This window comes from Varanus komodoensis, unplaced genomic scaffold (genome assembly GCF_004798865.1).
Source record: "Varanus komodoensis strain SLA01 unplaced genomic scaffold, ASM479886v1 scaffold11, whole genome shotgun sequence".
NCBI lineage: Eukaryota > Metazoa > Chordata > Lepidosauria > Squamata > Varanidae > Varanus > Varanus komodoensis.
The window spans coordinates 27,435,617-27,447,724 of NW_025335317.1; the positions used below are offsets into that span (position 1 = coordinate 27,435,617).

The window sequence follows — 12,108 nt, forward strand, 5'->3', positions numbered from 1 at the left end:
CATCACCTTGAGGGCCAGGAAGGAGGAGTCACTATGGTTCAGAGGAGTTCCATCTTCCTCACTAGGCTTCCTGTCCCCTTGAGTCCAGAGCTTGAGTCTTTGTACCTTGTGCTGGGCAATCAATAGTGCTGAGCTTCTGCTGACATACCATCCGCTCCACTGTCCCGTAGTCTCCCTGTCTGGACTGGCAGAGGTGGTCTTGGACCTGGTTTCGCAGAACCCCAGGCTCTTGGTCCTGGGGGACCTCAACTGCCACACCAAGGATGTCCAATCTAGGGCAACCCAGGACATGGTGGCCATGTCAGCTGTGCAGCTTTCTAAACATATCATTGGTCCAACACATGAAAAAGGGCACACTCTAGATCTGGTTTTCTTGACTGAGCAGGAAGACAGTGATCTGGTGGTCTTTCTTTAAACCCTTCTCATAGTCAGATAACTTCCATTTGAGGTTTGAACTCTCTGCCCTTTTTCCCTTCTGTAGGGGTGGGGGACCTGCTAACTTGATCTGCCCCGAGAGACTGATGGATCCAGATGGATTCCTGAGAACTCTGAGGGATTCTCTGACATGGCTGGCATTCCTCTCGAAGCCCAGGTCACGGGTGGAACACAGAGATGACCCAGGGGGTTGAGATGATTACTTCTGAGCATCCTCTCTCTCCTTGCAGAGCCCATCCGGCTCCCTGGTTTATAGTAGAGCTCTGGGCAATGAAGCAAGCTGGGAGACAACTAGAGTGCAGATGCCAGAAAACTCTGAATGAATCCAACCATACATGGCTCAGAGCCTATTCCATGGTGCTCAAGGTGGCTAAGAAGTGCTTTTACACCACCTCCACTGCATCCTTGGAATGCTGACCAGTGGAGCTTTTCCAGGTAGTTCAGGGTCTTTTACATGCAGGCACCTCAAAAAATCCACAGCAGCAAAATGTGACGCATTTGCTCAGAATTTTGAGGACAAAATCACTGGTATCTGCTCTGACTTGGATGCTACAGTTACTGCAGTACTGCCACTGGAGGTGCCCAGTGCCCCGCCTGGTCTATACTTGCTGGATGAGTTTCTGTCTTTGCTGTCCAATGATGCTGACAAGTTGCTTGGCAAATCAGGCCTACTTGCTTGATCCTTGTCCATCTTGGTTTATTGGAAGATCAAGGGAAGGAAACTCTACCTGGGTCCTGAGGCCATAAATGCCTCCCTGAGAGAAGGTGTGGTGCTGGCTGCATTAAAAATAGGAGTAGCTACTCCTAAAAACAAAACAAAACAAAACAAAATCTGGACCTGGGAGACATGAAATTACAGACCAATAGCCAATGCTCTCTTCCTGGGCAAGGTGATCAAGTGGGTGGTGGCTGTGCAACTCCAGACCTTCTTGGAGGAAACAGATTATCTTGACCCATTTCAGTTGAATTTCAGGCCTGGTTTTGGGACTGAGACTTCCTTGGTCGCCCTGTGCAGAGACAGGCAGAGCACAATTCTCCCAGACCTCTCAGTGGAACCATCGACCATGAACTCCTTCTGGAGTGGCTTGCCAGGTGGGAGTTGGAGGCACTGTGCTGCTGGCACTGCTCCTACCTGGCGGGCCATGTCCAGATGGTGGTGCTGGGGGATTATTGCTCTCACCATGGCACATGGTATTTCATGAGTGGAGCCAACTGGTGCCCAGGGTCAGAAAAGATGGCCCAAGAGGCCCCTTCTGGCTTGCTGTTTCTATGTACATCATGAAGTACCACAGGGTTCGATTTTATCCCCAATGCTTTTCCACATCTGCATGAAACTGCTAGGTTTCAGGAGATCTGGGCTGAAGTGTCATCAATATGCTGATGATACTCAGCTCTATCTCTCATTTCATCTGGCCCAGGTGTGGCAGTCCCTATCCTCACCCAGTATCTGGACTCAGTAATGGGTTGGATGAGGACCAATAAGCTCAAGCTCAATCCTGATAAGAGGTAAGTACTGTTGGTGAGTAAAGCCACATTTCGACTGGAAGATTATAAACCTGTCCTGGGTGGGGTTGTACTCCATCTAAAGGACAAGGTTTGCAGTCTATGGGGTGCTCCAGGACCCCAAACTCTGCCAGGTTGCCAGATGGATTTTGCTTCAGTTGATTTATGAACCACACTTCTACTTGGCTGAGTACTCTTGCCACAGTCATTCATATACTGATAACCTCCAGATTGGATTACTACAGTGCACGACACATGGGGCTATCCTTGAAGATGGTCTGGACTCTTCAAATGATCCAGAACAAGGCGGCATGGCTGTTGATGAAGACCAGTTCTTATGGACATATTACCCCTGTCCTGCACTGGCTCCTGTTCCTGTCTGGGCTGAATTCCAGATTTTACCTGTGACATACAATGCCCTAAACAGCTTAGGACCACAGTATCCTAGGGAACACCTTACTCCTTATATTCCTGTCCATTGTTTAAGATCTTCCACTGGGACCATCTGAGTTCTTCTCCTCAAGGAAGTTAAGGGAGAGGTTGAATGGAGGAGGGCCTTTTCTGTGGTGGCACCCCAATTGGGAGATTCACCAGGTGCTTACCTTATTGAGTTTTAGGCACCTGGCAAAAACTTTCCTTTTCCGGCACACCTTTGGCGCCATCTAGACTAGTGGACAATTTTAATTATAATATATGTTTTATTTTTATTCAACTATTTTATTGTGACTTTAATCTATTTATCAGATTTTAATTGTATTTTTTCATGTTATCTGTTGACTTTATACCATAGTGGGCATCTGGAGAGCATGTTGCTAATGAGTGGCCTTTAAACAAATAATAATTATTATTATTACCCTGTCACCGTGTTGTTTTGTTATTGACACAAGGGGGACTGATTCAGATCCCCATACACAAAAGCAGGGGAGTTTCCCCTCTCACTCCACCCCCAATTTTTGCTTCCATCGGCACAAGGCCTAGAAACCCTCACCTCCATCATGCTGATGACATTAGCTGCAGGTTTTGTTTTTCAAGTTTCTGTGGTGAGTGTAGGAATTTGGGGAGTGGGGGCACTACCTAGGTACAAAGGTTTACTCCTCTGCAATGTTCACAAGGTAATCCTGATCTGGACTAGGCACTGACACAGTTAACTCTAAGGTTTAAAAGGGGTAAGGATCAGGTACATGCTAGGTATTTTAAATAGCAGCTTAGTTCTCAGAACAGTCAAAGAAAAAAAATCAGTCTCATTAATTAAAAAAGCATGCAGAAATCACCTCCACTGAACAACAGGCAAGGCTAGCCAACCAGCAAGTAATTTTTCCATGCATTTGCATGGAATTAACAAAGAGTGTTTCCTAGCAGAATAAATCTAGCATTTCAGAATTGCCACTGGTTATTTACGTGACATGTTGTTGTTCACGTTGAGATCGGAAGGATTTTAAAGCTAGTGGGAGAGCAGGAACTGTAAATATTCAGAATATATTCACTAACCACTTCTGCTTACAGCACCTTTCGTGAAAGTTCAGTGCAAAGTGTCCATAGAGTTGAATGGAGTAAGTGCAAACTTGCTGGGTTTTCTGTCAACACCTATTGCAATGGTTTCTATGCTGTTTTGGAACATGCAGCCTTTAAAGACTGCAACATGTTAGGAGGCTCTGCTGAATTCAACTGCACTTGCCTCTGAGTAAATATACGTAGAGTGTGCACAAAAGGAGTGCTATTACTCTATTTCAGAAGGAAACTGACCAAGACCTCAAGTATGCTCATATATATTTTTAGATTTTACCCATCCAGTATTATACACCAGTAGAGGTGATTTCTACATGCTTTTTTAATTAACGAGACTGATTTTTTCCCTTTTTTGACTGTTCTGAGAACTAAACTATCTGCTGCTTTACAAATGCAGCACACACCAGATCCTCACCCATTTGTTACCTTTAGAGACCAAAATAGGGCCAGCAATTTCTATCTAGGATGCACAGCACTGGCTATGTACCTTAATATCCCTTTAACAACGGTGACTCAGCCTCTCCCCAGAATGTGGGTAAAAGAGCAATCCACATTCACATTTCCGTAATTCCTTATGAAACAGTGTTGGGGTCTGCATGTAAAGGGAAGCCATGGATGAGGGGAGCTTGGCCCGGCAACTGGCTGTTTGCAGGCACTGCATCTCACTGTGGCTAATACGGCATGGTGTGCTTCAGTGCTTGTGCAAACAAAGTCCAATGCTTCCACCAAGCTCAACAAGCTTCAGGGCAAGTTGCCAGAAGGCACCCTGATGGCACATTGCAGGTAAAGAAGGCTCATTCACACTAGAACCCTCCTACGTACCAAATACTTTGAACTAGGAATGTCACTTTGGGCAATGGTAGATGGAAGTGTGGAAAACCCTGCATAGCTATTGATAAATGAAACTATTTAAGACATTACTCTTTGAGTAGGAGTTTCATCCATACATGCACTTCAATTAAGATAAAACTGACCAGGTGGAAAAAGAGAGCTTTGAATTAACTTTTTGACCATGGTATAGTTACCCGCCCTTATAGGTTCCGAAGAGCACCTCATATAAAATAGTTGATTCAACTACCCTTTCATCCCCAAGATGTAACACTGCAGGCTCTTTTTTTAAAAGCAACAATTCCAATTTTAAATGCTGCCACATGTGCAGATGTCAAGCAGTACAATACAACTTAAGTCAAGTTTGTGAAATTTTGCTTGAGTTCCATCTCTGCTATGGACACATCATGTAGCCTTGGCCAAGTCACTTAGACAGCCTGGAATGCTTGCTTAAGCTCAAATCCAGAAAAGAAATGTGCTGGCTTATGTTACAAGCCAGGCCCACCCAAATACAATAGCCTGGATTCAAAATTTTATTCTCTTAGAATTTGCATTCTTGGCCTTTCTTTCCTGCTTCTGCTGCAGCCATCAGTAGATCTGCCCCAGGAGTTCAGTAAACTTAGGAATGCTCTGAGAAGGGCAGAAAGTCAACCCACTGAGTTCAGTGGGACTTTCTGCCAACTAACTGGGCATAGGATTGCAGCTAGTCCCACCCTTAACTTGTCTGACAGAAACCAGTAATCAAGTTGTCACAACTAACTTAAGCTCCAAGAAGTTTCAATGACCTCATTAACCTTTAATGAACAAGGGTGCGATCCTATGCATATTTTAACTATAAAAAGTTCCAGAGGCTAGCTGGAGCATATTGAGAGTTGTAGGACTGTTCTGGGTGAACATGCATAAATGTGTGTCTTCCAAGCATTAGGAGTGAACCCCACCGAATACAACACAGAGACTTACTTCCTAGCAAGTGGGCCCAAGACAGCAATCCCTGCCTCATTTTCTTTGCAGATTTGCACAAAGATGTAACATGTGGGATTGCTTGCAGAGTGAAGGCAAGAAATGGAAATGACTATAAAGATCAATCCGGAAATTAATAGTGCTAAAATTTAAAAATCTATTGCAGGACACCGTGTTTCTGCAAACTAAAAAAACGAAAAGAACAGCGATCAGCCTTCTTGGTGGTGGGTGTTGAGCACAGAAACCGCTCAGACAGCTGTTTCCTTCCTTCCAGCCGCCCTAAGGCCATTAGTTCAAGCAAGCTCTCAAGGCAACACCGGGTACCGGAGCAGCGATCTACGTGCACCCGATAGTAAATGCCTGCTTATCTGGAGGCGGGAGTTCAAGTGCCAAAGGTGGCCGTCAGCGATCGTGCATTGCCCCGTCCCCTCCGCCAGCCGAGTTACCTTGTAGCGAAGCGCTTGGTGGATGTCGGCAGCCAGCTGTCCTTTCCACCACTGCCCTTCTAGCTCCATGGGACGGGGTGAGGCAGCAGGGAGTCAGCAGGGGGCGGCGGCGGCGGCACCGAAGCCTGCACAGGAAGGAACGGAAGCGGGGCTCGCTCAGAAGAGCTCATCGCTCATAAGCCACTCGGGCGACGACGGGACACAGCCGTTTTCGTTTTCTCTCCCGCTACCGTTCGCACTCAATTAAAAGCAATCAGCATTCCCCTCCGCCCGCCCCAAGCCGTGCAAGCAGCAACCGAACTGCAAGATCCCTCCTCGCCGATGGAGCCCTTCTTTGGGGCTACACAGCTGATCCCACTCGCCGCATCTTTAGGAGAAGAGACAGGCGGGCGGCGGCGGAGGCGAGGGAGGGGGTCAGGATAGAGACGACTGGTGGAGCGGTTACTCTTTGCAAGGGTAAGGTGGGGTGGGCTGAAAATGTGGTATCGATCTCACGTTGGTGATTCTCCCAAGCTTCAGATATAATGAAAGCAGCCAGTCTTTCTGAGCACTCTAGGATCGGGGGGGGGGGGAGAGAAGGCATCTTGACAAGGGCTGCCAGACCGACCCACGAAAGGGGACAGTAGCGATCTAGAGAACAGCGAGCGAGCGGGGGCCGCCTCCTCCCATCTCAGCCCCGTCCTACAGCAACGGCCAACTTCTCGTAGCAGCAGGCAAAGAAAGAGAGCCGGAGTGTAGCTTGGGTGCCTGAAGAAGCCACAACAAAGGGGCTTGACACGCTTCCTCCGCCGGAGGGTCGCCTCTAGACGGTCACTTCTCCACCCCCAACGCTTCCTCCGCACTTACCCGGAGTTTGCAGCTCCACTTTTAATTTACAGCCGCCGGGCCAAGAGATCCGACGTGGGCATCCCCCCAGGCATCTCTCGGTCAAAGGCTGGAGGGCGGCATCGGCATCGCGGTTAAAGAACTCAACTCTGCCATCCCCATCGGGCTCAGCAGGAGCGGCAGCTCCCTCCGTCCATTGTTAAAGGGCTCGGCGAGCGTCTCTGTATACAAAGACAGAGAGCGAGACACATGCGGCCGCGCCTGTGCCAATCGACTCTCGTCTTACAACTCCGCTCAAGCCGTGTTCTCCAATCAGTGGACAGCATCCAGAAAGGCACCCACTTCTTTCACCGTGCTGCTACCTTATGTGAGGAAGTTTTGGGCCAATTGAATTGCCGTAGTCGCTCAGACTAGAAAAGAAAAAAGAAAAGAAAAAAAAAAAAAAGGGAAGAAATCCGGGGGGTGGGGGGGCGAGCACCAAACCAAAACAAAAACTCGGCAAAGGAAGGGGGATCACGTGGTCGGGGTTCATGCAAGTGGTTTTCGGTGTGCTGAACGTTTGAACGGCGTTTTATTTTTAAGGAGGGATTTTTAAATGAGTTGGGCATTGCTTGTATGGATATAAGTTTTGCACAAATCACGCGTAGTATATGCCAATTATCAGACGTGCATCAGGTTAGGAAATGAAATAAAATGAAGGTTAAAAATGTAGCAAGGTAATATAAGGGAACAGTGAGAATAGCAGTGAGCAGACTGCGTTGTGGAGCTCGTGTTGAGCAAGGCTGTTTAATGGCCTTGCTCTTTGAACTGTAGTAGCTGGGAATTGCATGCTAGAACCCCACGCACCCACCTACCTACCCACCCACCCAACCAACACGTTATAGGAAGCAATTCTCCCTAAATTAGAATTATGTAGAGCAATGCAGGTCCTTGGGCTGCAAGTTTCTACACACTTACTGGGGAGGAAAGACCATAGATGCAACAGCAACAGCAGGGATATTTGCATATTGACTTCAAAGTAAGTCCACTTTTAAGTAAATGGGCACAGGCTTATGGTTCATTTGGGTAATCTTAGCTGAATAAATGGGGCTTCTGAGTAAACAGGCCGTATGATAGGGAATATGTTTTTCACAAAATATGTATTTTGAGCAAGCCCCTGTAGCTGCAACCACAATTTATGCAGAATTGGTGGGAAGCATGCTGAATAACATAGAACCTTAGAGCTGGTATGGAAAAGAATAGCTTGCACATATTGTTCTTTTTTAAATGATGCAGGCAGATGGATCTTCCATGTGTTGCTCAGGGAGAAACGTTTTAGATTTGTGTAGCAGTTTTAGATTTGTGTAGTAGTTTAATAGCCACAGCCTTTCCTTCACAAAGCATCGGTTTTGTTCCAGTGAATAGAGCTTTGTGTGAAGTTTGACCTGTTCGGTGACTTTTGCAACTCAGAATTCATTGTACACATGTTTTCATACACATTAAATCCCATGGAATTCCGGGGGACATACATACACAGGGTCAGCCCAAGACAATTGTTTCCCCAGGGGTTGTCCCAGGGCATTAAAGGAATAAGTGAGCCTTACCACCTTCTGTAACATGCCATCTCCACTGGGGGTGCTCCAGAATTAACAATCCTGGCTGTAAAGCATTAAAAGCATCGAGACATGATAGTAAATGCATCCTTTGAATTTCCCTTTTTCCTTTTAAATAGTTAATAGCTATGGGGGGTTGTTCAAATTGGGATTATGGTACAAGAGCGGGGGGGGGGGGTGTTAACCCTTGTTTCACTGCTGTGGTCTTAATCAAAACCTCACATCCTGTTTTGCTTCTGCTGTTAGCTCTAAGGGAGATGCTTCCATTGCCTATACTGTAGTTAACAGCCAATTCCTCTACAAGTTTATAGCAAGTTGGTGATTTGGATAGGGGTGGTCCCTATCCAAACCATGCTACTCAATTTTATTTCGCCATTTGTTGTTGAAGATTTAACATTGCAATAAAACTTAGAATGATGGTGGTAGTTAAATGTTGTGCTCACAAGAATAGTAGGCAAAGTCTTATAAACAGCCTTGAAGGGAGAAAAATGTGCATAGACAATAAATCTAGAACTAAACATGGCTTTGGGTGGGTGGGGGATTGTAAATTACCTGAGCTATTCACCTTCATGGAGTTTGCACATCAGATCTGCATTCAGGAAGAGCAATCATGCTAATTAAACAGCTTGCACATAAAGAGGGAAAAGAAAGCACTGAGGTGTATTCTTTCTCTGTGATCATGTGAACCAGCCCAATGTTTACGTTATGATCTTTCAGAACTTGTGTGTAAACCTAAGTGGAAATGGCAAATAAAGGCCTTAGCAAATCTGAGCTGGAAGACAAATAAGTCACAATGTGATTGTTGCCAATGCCTTTTAGAGACTTCCTCAGTATTCCTTATGGAATTCTGTTGTGCTTTGTGGATTGTTTAATTATCAGAACTGTGTAGAAAAACTGAGAACAGATTATCTATGCTTATTAATATCACATGATATTTATAGCCTGCCTTTTTTCCACTTGTGAAGAACTCAGGCTGGGTTGCAAAGTTCAAATTTTCACACAAACACAACCCTGTGAGATAGCTTAGTCTGAGAGTGAGTGTCAAGTCCAAAGTTGCACAGTGAGCTTCATGGCTGAATAGGGACTAGAACCTTGATCTCTTGGGTCTCCAGACCATCAGTATAACCATGGTGCCATACTGGCTCTTTGAAATAGTGTGATAATGCCTTTGAAACGTCACACTGAAAAACTGCTCAAAGAAGGCAGGATTTCTGAGTGCTGTTCTGCCTGATTAAGGTTATTGTATAATTGGAAGAAATGGGCCACAAATATAGACCCAAGGCTGACTGAAGCCATGAAAGAATTAGAAAAGGAGACGAGATGGTGGACAGATGGATAGTCTGGTATATCTTATACTTGCTCCTCTAAGGGATTCACTGCATGAGGTGTTTAACTCAGCTTTTTACTGAGCCTTCTTTTGTTCTCCATGGTGGAGGAAAAGTGCATTCTTTACATGTTTTCCCCCCAGGATTTGGCTTTCTCTGCCTTTTTCTGTATTTCATTATCCATTCACAAGGTGGTGATGTGGAATAGCCACAGTATTGTGACAATACATGAGACTTTCATTCTTGTTTGTTCTTCTTCTGAAATTTAATATTGTGTTTCCTTACTCTAGAGAAAAAAAAGAAAAGAAAAAGAGAAGCTGTGAAAATGACTGAAAAAGTATGACGATGTGATGCAAAGCAACTGTAAATCTCCCTGAGTACAAGGTCACAAGTGCTGCTTTTGTAGAGAACGCCCAAGGCAACTTTTCCGAACTGGAAACTGCTAGTTTGGGAAGATTAATACTTTTATCCTATATGATGTATATTTGGTGCTTACCTACTGTGCATAAATATTCTGTTTATACAATGCTCTCAGCTTGTACATACAAGATATGAGCTTTAATATGAGTGGCAAGGTAAGGTGAACCTGGTTTTAAACTTCTTAGAAAGGAGGCCATTCTGCAGCTCTGTTCTTCACTTATCCTGGGAAAAGGCCTCCTGAATGAAGTGAGGCTTGTGTCTGTGCAATTGAGTGTGCAGGATTTCAGTGCAACTCGCTTATAGGGTTCAGTGTGTTCTTGCTTCTCTCTATGTATGTATCTATACAGTTTTGCAGGTTAACCAGTGCTTTTTTTGTAAAAAAAAAAAAAAAGGTGCTGGAACGCACGTCGCCGGCAGTAAGCGCGCGACCACACACCTCAATCCCAAGCCAAGCAGCGTCCCAAACCAGCCGAGAGCAGCATATTGACAGAGGAAAAAACCCCACAGAAACACTCATAATCCTATTATTATTATTATCAGTGCTTTTTTTGTAAAAAAAGGAAAAAAAGGTGCAAGAACTCACGCCGCCGGCAGTAAGTGCGTGGCCACACACACCGATCCCAAGCCGAGCAGCGGAGCAGCGTCCCAAGCCAGCCATAAGAGCAGATCGCAGACACAAAAGCAGCCTGCAGGCACTATGTTAATGATGTTTGCTGCTGATCTGCTACAATTCAAAATCACTTTGTAAAATCCACTGGAAAAAAAGGTGCCGGAACGCTGTTCCGGTGCGTTCTATGAGAAAAAAAGCCCTGAGGTTAACTATTTACATTTGGGTTTAGATTTTCAATATAAACAGTTGAAGGAAAGTTCTTAGATGGTTGGTCCTCTGCTGTCAATTATTTGTGGATAATTACTTCCATGACAATTCCACCGTTTTGAAACATAAGGATACTCGCCACTTTTGTATAGCCATACATTCTGGGGAAATGGCGAATGACTGCTAGAATTCAAACCAGTAACAATCAGTCCTTCTCTAGAAGTTTTGTATGAAGAATGGACAAAAATGAACCTGGATAGGAGTATACAGTTTTCTGCAAAAAGCTGGCAGAACTTTTAGAAGCCACAGAGAGGGAGATAATGCATGGTCAGCTGCCTGGCTTTTTGTTCTCCTTGGCCTGTGTCATGGAGTAGTTGGCAGATGAGCTTGGGCAGTACTAAAATAGATTTTAGGCATTGTGCACATGATATTGCACAAGGTTTGGCTTGTAGAAAGTGGTGCTATTAGGGCTGTAATCTAGGGATGAAGTCCAGGGGTCTGTTTGGCAGAATAAACTGGAACAACCCCCTTCCTACAAAGCAAAACACCAGACAAGAGCCTTGCCACTTTCTGAAGTATTTTATTTATTTATTTATTTAAAACATTTCTATGCTGCCCCCATCACAACAAAGCCTCAGGGTGGCTCACAACATTCATAAAAAAATAATTTAAAAACTGGTACCATCTCGGCTATATATATTAAAATCTATAAATACAATAATAACAACAGTTAAAATAACTTTTAAATACAAAGGTCTTTGCCTGGCGCTGAAAAGCAAATAATGACAGTGCCAGGCGAACCTCTCTGGGGAGCACATTCCATAGATAGGGCGCCACCGCAGAGAAGGCCCTCCTCTGGCCCCCCTAATATCATTCACAGAGGGTTCCCGGAGAAGGGCATCCGCTGCCGATTGTAGGGGGTGAAAGGGCATATATGGACGCAAGCGTTCCTTTAGATAACCAGGTCCCAAGCCGTTGAGGGCTTTATAGGTGATAACCAACACCTTGAATTGGGCCCGGACTTCAATAGGGAGCCAGTGAAGCTGACGGAGAAGTGGGGTTATATGAGAACGATGCCCAGTCCCTGTCAGCAACCTGGCAGCTCTGTTTTGCACCAATTGAAGTATCCGGACCATCTTCAAGGGTAGCCCCACATAGAGCGCGTTACAGAAGTCTAGTCGGGAAGTTACCAACGCGTTGGTCACTGTCACCAGGCAAACGTTCTCCAGATAGGGACGCAGCTGAAGGATCAGCCTAAGCTAAAGGAAGGCGCTTCTCGCCACCACTGTCACCTGAGCTTCTAATGACAGCTCAGGGTCGAGAAGCACTCCCAAGCTGCGAACCCTGTCCCTCAGAGGGAGTGCAACCCCATTTAGGACAAGGCCCAAGTCCCCCATCCCGAGGCCCAAACCACCCACCAACAGGACCTCCATCTTGTCTGGATTGAGCTT

At 45.5% G+C, this 12,108-nt stretch overlaps 1 protein-coding gene across 1 annotated transcript in view; it reads left to right on the plus strand.

Annotated features, from left to right (window-relative positions):
* CCNJ (cyclin J) overlaps positions 1 to 629 on the plus strand; it is a 5,049-nt gene extending 4,420 nt beyond the window's left edge. Inside the window, exon 5 of the mRNA XM_044420087.1 lies at positions 482 to 629. Within this exon, the coding sequence (XP_044276022.1) occupies positions 482 to 629 (148 nt within the window). The remainder of the gene's footprint in view (positions 1 to 481) is intronic.
* The last annotated feature ends 11,479 nt before the right edge of the window (positions 630 to 12,108 follow it).